The 20,709-nt window shown below is 26.6% G+C and overlaps 1 protein-coding gene across 2 annotated transcripts in view; it reads left to right on the forward strand.

The window, feature by feature from the left end:
• The first annotated feature begins 967 nt into the window (after positions 1–967).
• LOC142324518 (nephrin-like) overlaps positions 968–20,709 on the forward strand; it is a 964,738-nt gene continuing 944,996 nt past the window's right edge. For both annotated transcript variants that reach the window (XM_075365347.1, XM_075365348.1), the window contains exon 1: positions 968–1,246. In XM_075365347.1, coding sequence (XP_075221462.1) covers positions 1,159–1,246 — 88 coding nt within the window. In that variant the 5' untranslated portion in view covers positions 968–1,158. The remainder of the gene's footprint in view (positions 1,247–20,709) is intronic.

Here is a 20,709-nt window from a genome sequence, read left to right on the forward strand (position 1 = left end):
GAAGAAAAAACAAAGTGCCCTAAACAAACCAATTTCTTCATGAATTTATTTTCAGTGCTTAGACGAGAAATAAGGAAATCGTTGAGGTTTACTTTATTTATTTTCTCATTATAGAAAACATCTTTCTGCAGAAAAACAAATCCTTACAGTCATTTTTCTAAATATTTCAATTTTATTAAAAAGTAATAAAACGGTTGAGTGTTTATTGAATATTTACAGGAATGTATATATAGAAATTGCTCTTCATAAAAATGGATATAGGTATTAATTTCAATGCATACCCTTTCAAGTATATTTTCTTTTGATGTAAAAATAAGCTCTATCGATTGAGTATTCTGTATTCAAATCAGCAAATGAATTGCTGAGGTTGAATGAAAATAAGACTTCAGTCATGAAATTTAACAAAGTCTAGGTTCAGTAAAAGTGAACAGTATCTATATATAACGTCGGTAACATCTCTAAAGGAATAAATATTTGCAAATTTTGGTTTAAACATTGAGTCTCACGTTTTCAAAAAAATATAAATGTGAACATAGACATGTAAAATATATGAGAAATCTGATTTGACCGAATCAATACTTTCAATAAGTATATAAAACCTATGCAGTTCCGTATACCTGTCGCTGAAGCAGAATTACGGGGTAGTGGCCAGTCCCTTTCCTTCGTAAAAGTATTAAGGATTAGTGGATTACCCGGATAAAAATTACTGTGTAGAATAAATTTCTAGTCTATTTCCACTTTCCTCTGACTTATTGTCATTATTCAGCTTTGTTCGGGACCATACATGGTATATAAATATAGGCTATCGGTAGAATAAGATTTCCATTAGTCAGTGTCCTGTTCGGTTTTGAGATGCAGGGTGGTGTCGCTTGATCATAACCACTACATACACATACGGGCGGCACAAGCTCGGCCGGGCTCGGGCCGAATCGCAGAGCGCAAGTCCCCGCGGCAGAGGTCCGCCGCTAGCGTCAGTCTATTGCGTGTTCTTGAATGGCAACCTTCCTAAACCGCGCGCCCGCCAACTCGCTCGAATGTTCGCACGATATGCGATAAAATTTTGTTCGTTTTATTTTTAGTGTAAATAGTGATTTTACTTAAATAATATACTTAAATATTAAAATTATTGTGTGACATGTCTGTCAAAAAATATTAATCATGGGAACTTATAAAAAAACCCATATTTTAATATTACCTTTTTTAACATTATGTGGTGCTGCCAAATTACTTATCAATCCTGAACCAGGTAAGAAGATTTTTTCTAAAAAAAAAAAATTAATAACTAAATCAGTTGATACAATTAAAATAAAAGTTTTACAAACATCAAAATATATTTGTTTATTTATTTTAATGTAATCATAGTTTATTTAAAATAATATTTTGACAAAAAACAATAGTTAAAACGAGACAAAAAATTATAATATAAATAGAAAATAAAATATGCTGTAGTTTTTAAGAATAAACTGGATATTCAAGCACATACATTTAAACACTAACAGAATGATTTTGAATATACGTACTTATGATCTTTCTATAATTCATAAAATGGTTATGAAAAAATAGTTCATGCTATTCCCTTAATTAACGGCGGCAAAAAATAATTTTTTATATATATATATATATATATATATAGTTTTATTCTTTTGTATAAAATGATTTTCTTTAAATAGCCAATCTGTTCGTTATTGAATTTCACTATTTTAAATTATTATATTTATGTATTTTTTTTTTTTTTTGTAATTAAATAGGTGAATAATATTTTCATAGCAATTATTTAAACATTTACTAAGAATAAAATTAATAAATAAACTATACCAGTATTATAACGTAGTAAAAATACTTTTGTGCATAAATATATGCCTACGCACGCATATATGGTTCTGTGACAAAAAAAAAAAAAATATTGGCATTATAGAGTGTTAAAGGAAATCATTCCAGTTTTCACTTAACTGCTGAAATATTATTAATATATTCTTACAAACCTCTTCTATTCCAAAGAGTATATATTTTTTTATTTTTTATTGAATAGACAGTTGTTTCATACTGTTGTTATTGCAAAATTTACAGAAGTGAAGTTGAAAATATCAGGAAATGCTGGCGATTATTGACATGTAAATGTCAAATTTATCGCCCTAAAATTCTATTTGTTAAATGTTATTTACAGTAGCACAATTATATTTAAAAATAAACACTTTATTATATTAAATTTTATTATTACGCTTATAATGAATGAGATATAAAACTTACGTTAATTAAAAAGAAAATATTTTTTACGGAAAAATATTTTTAAACATCGACTATAATAAAAATAATAATTTTTAGTCATTAAAAAATAAATTTATTTATTTTTATTTAAATTCAGTGGAATTTTCTACGATAATTAGAACAAGATGTGATGGTTTAATGGATTCTTTGATTGCTATAATACAGTAGTTATCATTTTATATAAAAAATAGTAATAAAGAAATTCTAGGCATCATTAATTCGTAATTTTTATTAGAAATAAGTTTTCTTAAATGCACTAATAACCAACATTTGGGTATATATAAAAAAAAAAAAAATTGTTAATGACTAAACTTTTAGCCATTTAGTCATTTAGACGAACAAAATACAACCTAGTAAAGCATTAAATTACTGACACACTAATTACTCACTTAAGAAGAAAATAACTACGATCTTAATTTTCACACATGTCTTTTTACTCTAATGTTTTTAATTTTAATATTTTTCTAGTTAAATTTATGAAATAAGATATTAGAAAAAACGAAGTAAGAAATTATTAATTAATTTTATCTGAGTTTATAGTATAATAAAATTAATTTATTCGACCCAGAATTTATCATATTCTATTTTATTTTTGAGTATCTATAAGCGTTAAAAATTATTATCGTTAAACCATTAATTTAAAAAATTTATATATTTTAACATAAAAAATTAGGAAAAGGTTACGATAAAAAAAACCGAAAAAACATTAAAAAAATTATGAAATATATTTAACTCTCTGAATGATCAGATTTTTTAATACTTAAAGTTTGAAGATTCCATAATGCCGGATGTAATTCCTTATGAAGATTAAATAAAATAAATAAATATTTTAATGAAGTGTATTTAGAGTATTTAAAAATTTAGATAAAATTGAAAAAAAATAACTTTTATATTAGGGTTTAACTGCACTTTAATATTAGATAATATAACAAATTATAAAATCAAAATAAAACCTAAATAGTTTAAAATGAAAAATGACATATTTGAGTTCTTTTATTTCTGAAAATTTAGATGATTTTTTTTTAAAAAAACATTGTGTATAAACAAAGTTTCGCTTTTTATAGAAATAATTTTTTATTTACTAGAAGTTCCATACTTTATTAAGTAAACATATCACAATAATCACAAATTTAGCCGTTCGAACGGAAAACAATTTCAACTTTAAAAGTTTTATATTACTTCAACTCCAGTCCAGATTTACAAAAACCAACTACAAAAGAATTTATTAAATTAAATTTTTAATATAGTTCCACTTAACTGTATTAGATAAATTTTATCATTATATTTTAACATATAGAAAAGAATTGTAATTTAAAAAATAGCTACTGTGTTATATTTCTTTTGCTATTTAAAGACTAACTATTTTGAAAAATATTTCCAGCTATTTTCTTTTCTGAAATAAGTTATTTCATAAAATAAATAAAGAAGAATGCGTTTTACTTCAAATATTTTTAAAGAAAGAATGATATTTTTAACAATGGAACTATTTCAATTAAATGCTGTTTTACAGATTTCCGAAATGAAAATAACGGAAGTTACAAATATTCTTCTATTGAAACTCTTTTCTATCAATGACTAGAAAAATTTTAATTGCAATTCTTTTCCAATTTAAAAACCAAATATAAAATAACACATTTTGATAAACAATATTACTTATTTTTCTCGATTTTGGTTCTTAACACAGCCAACCTGTCTCCCGAAAAATTAAAGAAAATAATAATAATACGAATAAATCCATAAATAAAATACCTGTGTTGTTTTTGGTTTTTAATCATCTTCAAAGCTTCAAAGTAATCTCAAAAAAAAAAAAAAATATTATTTATTATAATGAATCGTGTCAGATGATATCGGCAGAATATTTAGCATAATTATAACTTTGTTTTAGGATTAATTCAAACATTAAGAATTAATAAACTAAGCATTATAATAATATGCATTATTATTTCCGAAAAATGGTTATGTTTTTACATTCATCTCTCTGTATTTATACATTACCAATTATTAATTATTATTACGCGTTTTTACGATAATGTCAAATAAACAGTTAAAAATAATATATTATTTTCCTTTCTTTTACAAAAGATGTAATATATTACACAAGATGTAATATATATATATATATATATTAATCTTTTATGCTACTTAAGATACGATAAAACTATTTGTTTATCTGACAAGAGGTTGATTTTTAAAATTAATAATTTAATATAAATTTCATTATCCGATTATAATAATATTTAATAAATTATAAATTATTTACAACTTAATAACCTATTTAGAGAATTATAATAATATGCATATATATTATTAATATTATTATTTCCGAAAAATGGTTATGTTTTTGCATTCATCTCTCTGTATTTATACATTACCAATTATTAATTATTATTACGCGTTTTTACGATAATGTCGAATAAATAGTTAAAAATAATATATTCTTTTCCTTAAATATTTTAAAGCTAGTAATACATGATAAATAATTTTATACTTATTTTATAATCAAATAATAATTTTGCGATATGAATAAAATTTTCGAATTTTAAAGGAATGTATCTATTTCTTGACTCGTAAAGTTTGAATAAATCATATTCAGAGTTAAATATTAATATTAAAATTTTATTTATTCGTATTTTAATTTTTTAAACCCTTAAAGTAAAAGATTATAGTTTTAAGATATTTTTTAAATATTTCTGTTAATACTCTTAAAGTTTAAATAAAACGAATTTTATGTGGATACACCATACTCAATCGTAGATATAAATTTAGTCCGTTTTATATAATAATAAATTTAAGCTATATTGAACTGCCGTACCGGCCTCCGTGACGCGAGTGGTAGCGTCTCGACCTTTCATCCGGTGGTCCCGGGTTCGAATCCCGGACAGGCATGGCATTTTCACACACGCTACAAATCATTCATCTTTATCCTCTGAAGAATGCCTAACGGTGGATTCAGAGATTAAAAAAAAAAAAAAATATTAGGCTATATTGAACTGATGTCAGGAAAGCCTTAGTCAAGGATTTATAAATATTTAATTAAAGTATGTTTATTAATAGATGTTAGAAGAAATTATTATAATAGTTCTGACTCGTAAAATAAATTTTCTTCCAGATCAAATCAACGAATCTAAAATTTTTTTATTTACAATTTAACGCTACTGATTAAATGTGTGCTTCAACATTTTGTTTAACTGAACAAAGTTGGGAGCGGAATATAACATTTTTGAACCATAAATTTAAATTTTACTGTTACCGTAGTTAAAACGTTTTACACAAAAATTACTTATTTGTAATTTTTTTATTAAATAGAATAAAAACATATTTAAATGTTAAATTGTGATAGTACATATAAATTGTGAGTTATTTTTTAATTTATATCAATATGGATATATATATATAATTCATTTTCTATATAAATTGATTAATTAATAATAGTTAAGTTGAATTTATTTGAGATTGAAATAAATTAAGATTATAACAATGTGAATCAAGTTAATTTTATAATGAATTTTGAGTGTGAACCTGAATTTTTTTGATCTGTCAAATTAGCCAAGAATGCGTTAACTTCATGTCATCAAGTCATAATATATAATATACATATTCACACAATTATATGGCTAAAAGTTATTTAAAATTTAACAACAAAATTTTGTGAACACTTGACCTAGGAATAGAAAATGAACATTATTATATAATTCATTTAACTGCAATATAATTTTATAATTTTGAAATTCCTAACCGTTTCAGTGTAGCGTTCAATAAATAAGTTTACATTTTTTAAAACCAGATTTTGTGATCAACATGCAGCAAAAATGTAATTTCATAATTACTCGGTAAAGTACTCTTAGTCGGTAATAAGATGAACAAAATGCGAGTTACCGAACTTTAGAACAGTTATTATAAATAATAAAATGCGTTTATTACTTAAAGTTATTCTATGTATAGTGTTGTGATTATGAATTAACTGAACGACCTATTCAAAACCACTATTATCTGTTATAAAAAGTCTACCCAGCCATAGTTGGTTATCTAAGAGAAATTTAAAGGATTGAAATTGTAATTTCTCTTAATTTTGAAAAGCTTCTATTATCAACTTATCTTTATATTTTTAGATTTTAATATTATACAGAATTAATACTACTGTATCAACATCTAACAAAAAATTTTAAAGTCGTCTGTCTTTTGGACTGAATGGCTAAACTTAAATTGCTAAAAGAACTAAACGTAAATAAAATATATATTTTGTGTATTTAATACTGGTTCCATGTGCGCTTTAATAATTGTTTTAAAAATTATTAAGAATACCTATCTTCCCAGCCGATATGTAATATTATACTGGGTGTATTAACATCAGTCAAAAGGAAAATCTTTCAAGAATGTTTTTTTCTCAACGATTTGAAGTCGTTGAAAAAAATAAAATAAAATTTTGGTTAACAAATATTATGTATATATGAATGAAATATATATGAATAAGTGTATATGTTAACTACGAAATATGATTGGATGTCTATATATTGATATATATTCCAACATATCTTTAAAAAAAAAAAAAAAACTTAAATGAAAATTGTGAAATATGGTGAAATGAAATATTGTTTATTATTATTTTTATTATCATTTTGTGATATTTCCGATAGTACATATATTCTCATACTTCTATAAATTTGTTTACTGCTTTAACAGATGAGTTTACAAACTTATTACGATACGATTTTTTTTTTAAACTTAACATATTTTGTTAAAGTTTATAAAGTTTTAATTTTGAAAAATAAATTACATTATTAAATAATTAAAAATTAATAAATAAAAATTATTGTTATTATTTAATTAAAAATAATTGTATAATAGAAATTACTATTAAATTATAAAAATAGTTCATCATCATCTAACGCTTTGCTTCGCGTTAGATCTCTTACGCAACAACTGTTTATCTACTTCTCTCCCTAGCCTTCTCCGTCTTCTAACAGTTTCCAATCTTCACCTCATCAACTAACTTCATTATTATTCTTCTTTCTCGCTTCCTTTCTCTTTATACCTTTCTAATGCAGTTGTCAAGATTTCACTTCCTCTAACCTTAAGTCCTAACTAGTTTCCTTTTCTTCTTTTGTGTACTTCCAGCAGCGCTCTTTCTTCTTTAATTCTGTTCAGTATTTCCTCATTCCTTACTTTATTAGTCCATTTTATTTTCTTCATATCCATATCTCAAAAACCCCAATTCAGTTCCTCTTCTTCTTCTTCGTCCACCTTTCACTCCCATACAAGAAGACAGTTCATACAAAGCATTTGGAAAACCACTTACTTAAATCTTAGTCCAGACTTTTATTACATAGTTATTGCTGTTTTTCCTTTGCCATCGGTATCGTTCCTATTATTTGCTTTGAGTTTTCCAGTCTTCTGTCACCATAGTAACCAAATATTTGTAATTATTTACTTTCTAATATGATAAAAATACATAATTAGGTTTAATTTTAAATTCTATACAAAGGCTATTACTATTAAGGCTAATAACATTTATAAATTTATAAAATAAGCTAAATTTATGAAATAAGCTCAATAACATGGATACCAGAATATAATTATTGTTTTAAGTTCATTTTCATTTTGGTCGATAATAAACTTTCTGGTTATTTTCCCATACAGAAAATTACTATTCTATTTTCATTTATTACAAATATAAAAGCAGTATAAATAATTAGATTAAATAATATTACTAAACAGTTACAAATTATTTCTTTGTTTTAGTTTTTTTTTTAAGAAATAAAAAAAGCAGTTCAACGGAGTATAAAATTACTTCATTCGAATGAGCAAAAAAAAACTTAATAACACAGTACTGCGATGAGCCAATTTAAAAAATATTTTAACGTTTTTGATTTTTACTGGATTATAAACCTACAACTTTTGGAAAATTGATAATCGTTTATTCCTTTGTTTCGGTGTATGAATAAAAAAAAAAAAGATAAAGGTTTTACAAAGAACGGATTTTAATTGGTTTTTTCTCTGTATGAATTCGTTTTATCAACTATACGTCGATGTTTGTATTCTGTACTGCTTAAAACTTTATTTGTTGGAAACAACTCAACAATTCAAATATATATATACACACAGTTCCAAATGATTTTGATGTGTGTGTGTGTGTAAGTGAAAATATGACAAATATTAATAATTGTTATTCTACAGTTTGATTAAAAAGCGGAAAATGATTGATTTGAGCAGGAAAATTTATTGAATATAATTGAGTAATAAAACGAAAAAATAATTAAAATAACTTTTCTATTCACAACAGTGTAATTTGTTTACAAGTTTTATTTAGCTATACATTTTGAGATTTATTCAATGATATATTAAAAAAAATATAAATAAGAAAACAATAAATATAATAAAATAAAAACAGTTTTTTCTACTTAATATTAAATTTCATAATTACTAACTACAACTTAAATTAGTTCAACTAATAACTAATATATAACGCAAATATAAGCTATAACATATATACATATAGTAATAACATATATACTTTTATATGTATGTACTATTGTAGAAACACTCCTCCAATATTTATAAAAATTATAAAAATGTTGCTTTACTTAGTAAAAATGTTACTTTTTGAACTCTTAAAATAGAACCTTTAACAAAATGATTACCTGCTTAGTTTTTTTAATTTTACATAACTAATGTTTATATAAAGAATGTTAAAAATCAGATGGGTGGATAAAGTGACAAATGAAGAGGTATTGCGGCAAATAGATGAAGAAAGAAGCATTTGGAAAAATATAGTTAAAAGAAGAGACAGACTTATAGGTCACATACTAAGGCATCCTGGAATAGTCGCTTTAATATTGGAAGGACAGGTAGAAGGGAAAAATTGTGTAGGCAGGCCACGTTTGGAGTATGTAAAACAAATTGTTGGGGATGTAGGATGTAGAGGGTATACTGAAATGAAACGACTAGCACTAGATAGGGAATCTTGGAGAGCTGCATCAAACCAGTCAAATGACTGAAGACAAAAAAAACAAAATGTTTATATATATTTTTTCCTAATTGTGCAGGTTGTAGTCTGTTCAATTAGCGAAAATTAAGCAACCCTCCAGCCATGTTCAAATGAGATGAGATATATGTGACATATAAATGAGATCTAATTTTTTATAGACTCAGCCCGACCATTCCTGAGACGTATGGTTAATTGAAACCCAACCACTACCAAAGTATATTGTTATTCATTGTCTAATATTCAAGTGTACATACAAGCAACTATCATTTACTAGGATTTGAACGTCAAAACCTTCGAATAAGAAAATCAGCTGTTAAATAACTGATTTGCGATGAAGGATAACAACTAGACCAGCCCAGAGGAATTAATATATGAAAAACGTCCATTGATAGATGTTAGCAAATAGGATTTCTTTTTAACTAACGACCTGATCAAAAGTCATGAAATTTGTTGTACAGGTGATTCTCAGACGGAGTAATTTTATTAAAATTTGATAAGAGGATACGGAGATAGAAAGTTGTGAAAAACTGTACATAAAAGATAAACGCTTTTCTGGAGATTTTAAAGATATTAACGTTTGCTATCGCCATTCATCTTTTTCTTGGACCTTATATTTTTCCTTCTTTAATTTTTCACCTCCTTTTTTCAGAAAATTATGTAACTCTTTTAACGTCTCTCAACTTGTATACATTATTAAAGTAATATCTTGTGTGTAAATATGTTAGTGCGAGCATAACAGTAGTAGTGATAGTTGTTCAGGGGAGTTTTGTTACTTTTTCGGTGATTTAGATTTAAGCTCAGTGGGAAAAATTTAGAATATCTTTGGGAGGAATTAATTTAAGCTTACATTTTCTTTTAAACGTAAATTTTCTTCGCATAATCGACCATCAATTTGCGGAATTAATGTACAGTAAGGAAAAAAGCTATATATAGAAACGAGTATAATTTTTTTCAAAAATATTAATCGTTAGATCTATTAATAGTAAAATTATTCCTACTAATAATGAACTTAAATTATTTGTTTTAACAAGTCCAAAGACTTATAATTTTAAAAACTTTGCATTTAGAAATTATGTAAAAATACGAGTATATTAAGAAAAAATTCCTAAAATTTAAATCTAGGTTAATTAAAAAGAAATTAATTGTTATCAATGATTAAACGAAAATACACATTACTATGAAAAAAATCGCAAACATTTAGTAGTTTTATTAGTATTAATAATTAATTTGGAACGTTTTTTCAACAATATAAGTTTTTATTAATTTTCTTTATTGTTACAACCAATACCTATTAGTATGTCTAAAGAGTACTTTAAACATATGCATACATAAACATATACATATTTATTATTATGTATTTGGAGTATATATCTAATCTAAAATGAAATTGCTCACTTTATTCTTCGGCTACCTGCAGTCTGGTTTGGACTTAATCAACGCGTAGCTAACTAAATGGAAAATGAAAGTCAATTCAACGAAATCGACTCCTACGGTTACAGAGAAGAGGTGACTGTCTACGGATCCACGTGAATGGAGTTTACATATCGCATGACAATATGGGGTATCTAGATCTACACCTGGATCGTCGACTAATGTGGAATATTCATGCGAGGAAAAAAAACAACTAAACGTCAAGTTTAAAGAGATGTACTGCTTACTAGGCAGGAGAAAGCAATTATCACTTCCTAACAAGGTATTGTTATACAAAATGATTTTGAAGATTTGTTAGGAACAAAGATTCCCACTATCTGGGGTTTCTGTTTAGGAAGAAATCCAACGATTTGCATCAAAGTACTAACTAAGACTTAATGACCACTGGCTTCTGAACTATCTGGCTGTGAACCTTCTACACAATAGCAAAGATGTTAGGCGGATGAAGCCGCTCCATGTGCTGGATATGGGAAACGCTTAGTGATAATCAGGGTATTTACTTAGAGGCAAGTTGATTATGAATTCACTGTTCCTTCATTTGTACTTTATGTTTGGTTGTGTTTTTTGTAATTCTTTGTTGTTTTTATTTTTACTTTATTACTGTGTTGTTCTTAGTGTTATTCTTTGGAAAAAATCCAATGTAATTTCTTGCATGTAAGAGATTTCTTACTTTCGTACTTGTACTATATATGACTTTTGAATGAATTTTAATACGGGGGTAACGATGTAATTAATGTGATTAAATTTACTTATGGTTTCTGTATGAATGAAACCGATTATAAATAAAACTTGAGATAAAAAAAAAACTTTATCTAACCGATCAGCAGGATAATGTTTGTTTAACGACCATATTTGTTAGGAAGGTGACTACGATATATGTAATTACACTTTTCAACTTATACATTTAATTTAAAATTCATGTAAAACGTAATAAGCAAAATATTAATAGAAAAAATTGTAAATAACTTTTTTTTTTGTTATTTTGTATATAAATTGATTTATTTTTTTTTGTTATACAATTGGTTGTATGCAATTGTTAAAAATTATATTTTTTTAAATAATCATTATTTAATAAGCTTATTTTACGAATTGTTTTTAATATTTCATTTTCCTGTGCCATAATCAATAATGTTTTATTATCATATCTTAAAATAATAATATGGTTTTCCTACATCCCTGGAAAAATATAATTATTCTGTAAAAACTATTTCCAATCAATGGATTTAAGTAATGGATAAAACAGATCAAAACAAGACCAGCTGCCTGATTGTAAATGGATTACAAGACATTGTGACAAAATATTATTATAGATTAAACAAAATTTGTATATATTAATTACTCCGCTAAAAATACAAAAATATTCTGTGGACATATACACACTTTTTTAAAATGAAAAGTAGATAAAATTTTATTTCATTAATAACTTCTGATAGTTTTTCATATTTTTATTATTATTATTATTTTTATTGAATTATTATTTATCGTAAACATTTTTTACAACTAGAAGTTAATAATTAGTAATAAATCAATATATAAAAATTAATAAATAAAAGTAAAACATAGAAAAGAAAAACTATGTGCCTTCCTCTTGTAAAATAAAAATATTTCATTAATTAAAATTTTATTTGGCTATAACTCTGGAACCAATGAAAGTAAGTACCACTTATGACATATCGTTGAAAAACTCTCAATGATAGGGCTTATTACGGCAGTTAAGAAAAAGTCAAAAATTCAATTTTTTTTTTTTTTTTTTTGGCGATTGCATTCAAAAGGGATAGGTGCACAACTAGATGTTACAACAGTTCTAAATCCAAAATTTCAATATCCTATGGCTAATCGTTTTTCAATTATGCGGGATACTAAGTACGTACGTACAAACATCACGCCGAAAATAGTAAAAATGGATTCAGGGATGTTTAAAATGGATATTTCCGTTGAAATCTGAAAACCGAAATTTTTCGTGATTACAATATTTGAAAAAAAAAAACACTGCATAATTGTACTAATATACAAATGTGACGTTAAAGCTACCTTTCTCAACAGCATTCAAATCAGAAACTTTTAAAATGAAGAAAAGTTTTTTGATTTTAAATATATATTTTTGATAATTAAATATATTGGCTTCACAGTATCTGTGAATCCAATATAATATATATTAGTCCTATATTTAAAATTTTTTTAGTTACGTTTCGCTTAACATGTTCGAGATTTAAATTTCTTATAAAAAAATTATTTTCATCATTATTATAACTGATTAAATTACAGTAAATTTAACCAACTGGAAATAAAGGAATAACAAAAGATTTTATTAGTTTTTTTTTTTTTAATTTTAAATAACTATCTGTTTATTAATAAGATTACCTACACCCAGAAAAGTTTTAATTTTTATTAACGTAACTAAAATCAATTAAAAATATTTACTTTTTTTTTGTAAGAATTACAAAATGTATAAAAAACATAAAATAAATGTATAATAAAATAAAAGAATTATGAAATTTAATTTTTTTTTTTTTAATACTTTTACTTATAATCAAATCAACAATTATAGTCATTAGCGACTTAAATATAATTACATGATCATAAATAATAAACAATATACACAAACTAGAACAAGAATAATAAATGGGTAATAAATATTGAAACATCACCATTAGTAATGACAGTACTACCACGAGTAATGCACAATGTTTAATGACATTGCGCATATAATATTCCGTAAGGGACTCACGTAAGCAAACCCGGTAAATTACGTTCTTCAACCACTATCAGAGAGAAACCGCAACAGTCTTTTTATGTGTTTCTTCCGGTTTAGTTAACACCACATCTGAACCCTGGTCTAATTTTTGTCAACAGATCCGAACATTGTGCAATCTATGAGCAAGTGGTTTACGGACCATTTACATTGCACGCCTCACAGTTCTGCTGCAGGGAGACAAGTAGATGGGCACGGGTAATCCTTTTGTGTCCTAACCCACCGGGTTGGTCTAGTGGTGAACGCGTCTTTCCAAATCAAGTCCTAGTAAAGGCAACTGTCTTTACTAGGACTTGAATACTAGATGGTGGATACTGGTATTCTTCGCTGGTTGGGTTTCAATTAACCACACATTTATTGCGGCTGTCTTGACAGCCTCATTAGCCCGTTCGTTCCTGAGGATCCCGCAATGGCCCGGAACCCATACCAGTATCAATGTCTTATTTATTCTTGAGAAGGTATTATATATCGTTTGACGATGAATTCAGATCGTCTGCAGCTCAATCTCTCAAGTACACTCATAGAGTCGGTAATTACCAATCAGTAATTAATTTTAGTTTAATTTATATATGCAAACAAGTTTTTTTATTTTTTGACAAACTCGGTGATTTTCACTATCACAATATTTATTTAGTTTCAATTTTTTTTGTTTATGCGAGATCTAGTTTTATTATAAACGAAAATTCATCATCTATTTTTTTAAATTATCGCTTTCATTTATAATAAGTTAATCTAGTCACCGAATCATAATAATTCGATTTTAAATATTTTAATAATAGTTTTATGTTAACAATAATTTGTTAGAATTAAATTCAGAGCTATGTTATTATAAGTTTTATTATTATAATTACTACAGTTTGAATAGGGAAATACAACCAGTAACGATTGTGGTTTCGTAGGTTATCCGCAAAATCTAAAGCAGGAAGTCTTAATAATGAAACATAAGCTTAAAGTTTAGTAACCACTATTGTATATATTTACTTAGAACATACTTAAATATTAGTTTATACATATTTCTGTGAATATACTATAATCAAAACTTTAGCTATTAAAATACAACTGAAATCTCTAGTATTCCATATAGACTGATTTATTCAAACAATTTGCTGATTTTATTATATACTAAAAAGTTTAAAACTTATCTTCATATTTTAACACAAAAAATTTAATGGATACATATTTTTGGTTTCTTGATCCGGTTATCAAATGATTAACAATAATTTTACAATTATTATTTTATTGTAGAATACATATCCCTTCACCGTAAACAATATCAATTTTATTTTACTTTTAAATTCATATTTTATTTCAAAGGACCTTCTTATCACGTGCTTTTGTCAAGATTGTAACTTACTTATCGCTCCGCAGGAGAGCCGATTGTAATTATAATTGTTATGCAGAAAAAAAATTTATTTTTACAAAAAAGGCAGCTTCAGAAAGGTATTTATGTAAAATGAGGTTTATTTTCAGACGTAATATTTTGATTGTTTAAAATTAATAGCAGTAATCCACCGGGCTGGTCTAGTAGTGAACTCGTCATCGTAAATCAACTGATTTCAAAGTCGAGAGTTTTTAGGTTCAAATCCTAGTAAAGGCAGTTATTTTTATACGGATTTGAATACTAGATCGTGGATACCGGCGTTTTTTTTAGTGGTTGAGTTTCAAATAACCATATAACTCAGAAAGGTTGACCTGAGACTTTACAAGACTAGACTACAATTCATACATATCTTCCTCATTCATCCTCTGAAGTAATACTTTACAGTGGTTCCGGAGGCTACAAAAAGGAAGAAAAATTAACAGTAGTAAGGTTTTTACGGAAAACAAAATGGCCAAATCATATATCTCATGCATATGTAAATGTGTATTTATATTTATTCTGTACGTCCGATGTTAAATTTATATGTGCGTGGCAGGTTAAAGTTCTATTTCATTTGGTAACAAAATTTAAGTTAATAAATTTCAATAAAATATAAATAAAAGCAAATCATTATCAGTTTATAATAAACCAAAAATATGACAAGGGTAACCAACAGCCTAAACCTAAACCCGTTTATCATTGTTTTCCTCGTTCATTTATCCCCTTAAAATACATTAAATATATAATACCCTTAAAAAAAATTATTAAGTTTTAATAGGTAAATCTAAATTGTATCTGTGGGTTTTTTAAGATTCATATTAATTCTTATCAATTTATCAAAATAGTTTATTTTAATTCTTACATTAAAAAAAATTCTTAAATTAAAAGAAATACACATTTTCTTCCATTTATTACACTATCATGAAAAGAGTTTATTTATTTGAAAATTTTCTACGGTATGAATAGTTGAAAAATTTAAGACGCATCTATGTTTCTAACATTGTGCAACAATTATGTTTTTTCTGAATATTAAATAATGTAACAAAATAATAAAAATCAATGGTTAAATATATATTAGTAACGATATACACGTGGTAACAGGCATATCTAATTTAAAAGTAAACAAAATTATAATTATAAAAATTATTTCATTCCAAAATTTTTATTACTTTTTATCCTCTTATTTAATTTTTTTTTTGTACAGTGTTGATATAATTTATAAAGATTAAGTACAGCTTATTTTTCTCCTTGTATTCGAATCTTAATTTTTGTAAACTTTAGCCTTAATACTAACATAATAATGTTAAATCAATTTATCAATTATAAAATTACTCTATAATATACTGTTAAAAAGAAGACAAAAATAACATGTTATGTGATAGATTTAAAATACTATAAAGATATACGGGAAATTTAATCTGGGTTCTGTATTATATCAGATAGTAGGCTAACTGCTGTCAGTTTGGTTATGGTTAGTGAAGCAACTTAATTGGTTGTAATTAAGTAGCATACATAAATAAATAATTCTCATTTGATTTATTTTTCTTTAGGCAACTTATTTTATCTGTGAAACTGAAAATTAAAAAAAAAATCTGATGTGGATATCACATGACTTCCTTGTACGCCTATTAAATTACATATACACATTTAAAAAAAAATGAAAAGTAAGTAAATTTTATTTCATTAATAACTTTTGATATTTTTTTATTGTTATTATTGAATAATTATTTATTGTAAAATAAATTAAATAAATAAGTTAAAATTTAATTTGGCTATAAGTGTAACCCAATGAAAATAATTACCACTTATGATATACCATTGAAATGCTCTCAAAAAGGACTTATTACCAGAGTTAAGAAAAAGTCCAAAATCCAATTTGTTTTTTGATTTTGATCTTTTTTGACACTTTTGGTGCAGTCTATTGCAATCAGAATGGGAGGTGCGCAACTGTATGTTACAACAGTCTTAAATCCAAAATTTCAACATCCTAAGGCTAATCGTTTTTGAGTTATGCGAGATACATACGTAAGTACGTACATACATCACGCTGAAACTAGTCAAAATGGATTCAGGATTGGTCAAAATGGATATTTCTGTTGAAATCTGAAAACAGAAATTTTTCGCGATCACAATACTTCGTTTACTTCCTACAAGGAAGTAAAAATTAATTATAGATTTTAAAGGAAGTAGGTTGATAACGAATTTTGAAAAAGAACGATTAATAAATTAAGTAGAATTAATAAAAATTAAGTAGACTTTATATTTGCTCAGATTTCATTTAAAACGTAGCAATACTAAATAAAAAATGATTATTTTTTATGATCTATTAAAGTCTGTTCAGGATTAATTTAATGAAAACTGTAGTACCTGAATAAGTACATAAAACTTAGGCTAAATATAATTTAAGTTTAAACGTATCATAGTTATTTTGCTAAGAGTCGAGTTAGATTTTATTGGGCTAAATTATATGAAGATAACTTCTTAATATAAATTAGTTGGTTATTATTAATAACCAATGTTAATAATAATAATAATCGTAATAGGTAATTACTAATATTATTAGATATTTAATGTTTAATTAATTAACGTGTTTAATTAATTATTTAGGTAATAGAAGGAAATTGAATAAATAATAATTATAATATTAATAATAATAATAAAGTGAATAAATAAAATATAAATTAATGATCATCTTTTTTCAAATTTTTATTGTAATCGGCTACATTTGTAACTGAAGATACATTTGTACATAATAAATTTTATCATATATATATTCATACTGAAAAGGAATCCCCTAATGGAATTTCTCAAAAATTACATATAGCACTATATCAAACTTCGAAGGGTAGAACGCTGTATGTATTCAAGATAGTTTTTAAAAAATGGACTATAAGTAGTAGAGTAGAAAGCAATAACAATAACAAAAATCATAGAAATAACAGATGATAAAATACTTGGCAAAGAAATACTAAACTGAAAACAAAAAAAAAAAAAAATTAAAAATTACAGTGAAAACAGAAACAGGGTAGAAAGGAATTAAGAATTGATTAATACACAACACTCAGCGGGTGTAATTATACTATAGAGTTACTAAGGTCCGGAATGTGTACTCACTTAAGTCTTCTAACATCCTTACCGTTGTCTAGGAGATTTACGGCCAAGTGGTTAATGTGGTCATTTAACCGAAGTTTATATTTCAAACTGAAACGTTGTATTTCTTCCTTGACGTACCGTAGACCCAAATATCTATGGATTCCAATGTTTTTAGCAAACCACGGCGCCCGTGCTGTACACCTGGCTAGTATGTTCTGAAACCGCTGTGTGTCTCAACATTTGTCTAGTTTGCCGTCCACCGTAGTTGTACGCTATATGTAAATATTGGTTTCAAAATAGTTGAAAATAAAAGTAGCTTATTAGGCAAAAATAATTCGCAACTCTTGCCCAACAACCAGTACAATTTATTGAACTTCATTTCAAATAGCTTTTATTCTCCCTCACATGAACCTTCCACGTCCAACGACGATCCAGGTGAAGACACTTTGAACGACGATCAGGTACCTTACACTTTCGAAATGCGGGATTAAAATGTCATCAATTTTGATTCCTGAGCAGTCCGACTCCTACATTGCAAATGTCACATGGCTCGGCTTAGCTTGATTAATTCATGTATTTGATTTCTTCCATGTATTCAGCTACCTGCTTATAAAATTTAATTCAATTTGTAGATTATCTCAGGTCACAGTTGGGTTGAAACAGCTAGAATAGCCGTTTCATTGGAAAAAGAAACGAAAATGACACCATTGTCAACCGGAAGGTTGGCAGTGAAGATACAGTAAAAGACAGGAACAAAAAATAGGAAAAAGACAGGACCCAAAACTGTGTCTGCAGAACCCTCTGACTTAGTGTCAAAAAACGCAGATAATGCTTGATTATCATTTACTTGGGAGAAAATACCATCTAAGTAGCTATGAAGCATGCTGACTACAAAATCTGGAAGTTAAGTGACTACAGGATACCTTGTATGGGAATGTAACCAACTGTGAGTCACAAACAGGGCACCATAGCCGTATGTCAGCGGCGGACTTACGTTCAGTGGATGGAATTATAGACAACCGCGATGGCTAAGGTGATGATGATAGCTTGACCACAACAGGTGGTACGGAAATGAGTTATTACAATTGCAGATGAATGATAAAAAAAATAGGAGGACAGGGGTCGAAACGGTGGCAACGTGCAGGGTCAGGGAGGTAGCCTCTATGCCTAGGGGGTCCTCCCACATTCAAGCGTGGGAGGTCGGGACTCCCGGATGATGGCCAGAGGACCCTAGAGATATGAGAGGGTCGCCTGTACCGAAGGGCATGCGAAATACATGTCTGGAATGGACAGATTAGGGCCAGGGAGGGTAGCTTCCTGGTGGAGAAGTATGTCGGCTATCCAGAGGAGGAAGTTGGCATGCTTTAATGAAACTAGGGCTACCTCGATGGGACAGCTTCCACATGAGGTTTGACAGGGAAGGAGGACTGCTGCCATGACACTCCAAAGAACAAGGTAATACATTTGAGAAAGACTAGATATTTCAGAGCAAATATTTTTTGCTACTATTATATCTTTCCATAATTTTAAAAATTTAGCATACATATTTTTACATGATATTAGTATTTTTTATTTTTTTATTATAATGTTTAAAACGGTAATAAAATTGTTAAGTCAGCTACCTCGATAAAACAGAATAATAGTCTATTAAAGTATGATATAATAAAATGGATTGTCATATATATAAATTTATTTTATCACCACTGTATAACATGTTTTATTTTCAATATTTTTTATTATACATTAGACATAGACAAAAAGTAAATTATACTTCCTTCATATCTTTAGTAACATTATATTACTAACAATTTCTGAATTATAATTACATTAAGTAGCTAAATATTTATTCTCATTTTGTTTTATATATAGTTTGTAATATTGTCGTGCTGAATATGACGTGTTTTTTTTGTTAATACTTCTGTTACTAAATGTTCTTACTTCTTGTGTGTTAGTATTTGAAGGAAAAATATTAATAATCTCAATAAATAAAAAAATTAATTATTAATCTTTTTGATTAGAAAAAAAATGAAAAATCACATGAATGTATATATTTATATAATTTAAAGAAAAATTAAAAGAAACTAATAAGCCCACATTGTCGGCTACACAACTTCTTAAGTAATAGTAAGCTACGTAACTTCTTAAGTACTAGTTTTCTAATATTAGGATTTTTAAAATTTGAAATAAGTTTGTCTAGTATAAAATCTGTAACAATTTTATTTTATAGCTATTTAACCCACAAAGCTTTATGAGTTGTAACCATTATTGGCAGAGATTATTAGATTTTAATGGGCATAGTGTGTTTACAACTTTTGTTACCGTTTTTTATCATTTTTCTATTGTTAAAATGTGAAGTGAATATATAATATCTAGTGTGATCTATTCCTCTTCTTAAAAACAAATGTTAAAAAAATAATATGAAATTTAATATCGTAATAGTTTTTTATTGTCTATTTAGTTTAGAGAATAAAAAAATAAAATATATTATGCTAGGTAACTTAAGGGCACGTTAAACGGCTGAAAAGAGTTCATATGCTGGACCTCAGTGATTCGTGACAAGTCTCAAGACCTGAATTCTCGATGATATCACAAATCATATGCGATATACTATCTCGTTGTTGTGTATCAAATTATATTTTAATAATTTGGTACAGTGTACAGTGTTGTATTCGATATACCAAGTAGCGTTGTTACTGCTCTGTACATTATCAACATTGTTGCAATTCTAGATTCTAAGAATATTATTATTTATTGATGTTGCTTCTTTTCTGGGTACTCTGACATTCTGATACTGTTGTCAGGATTTAGTACTAACATCATTAC

This window comes from Lycorma delicatula, chromosome 5 (genome assembly GCF_047948215.1).
Source record: "Lycorma delicatula isolate Av1 chromosome 5, ASM4794821v1, whole genome shotgun sequence".
NCBI lineage: Eukaryota > Metazoa > Arthropoda > Insecta > Hemiptera > Fulgoridae > Lycorma > Lycorma delicatula.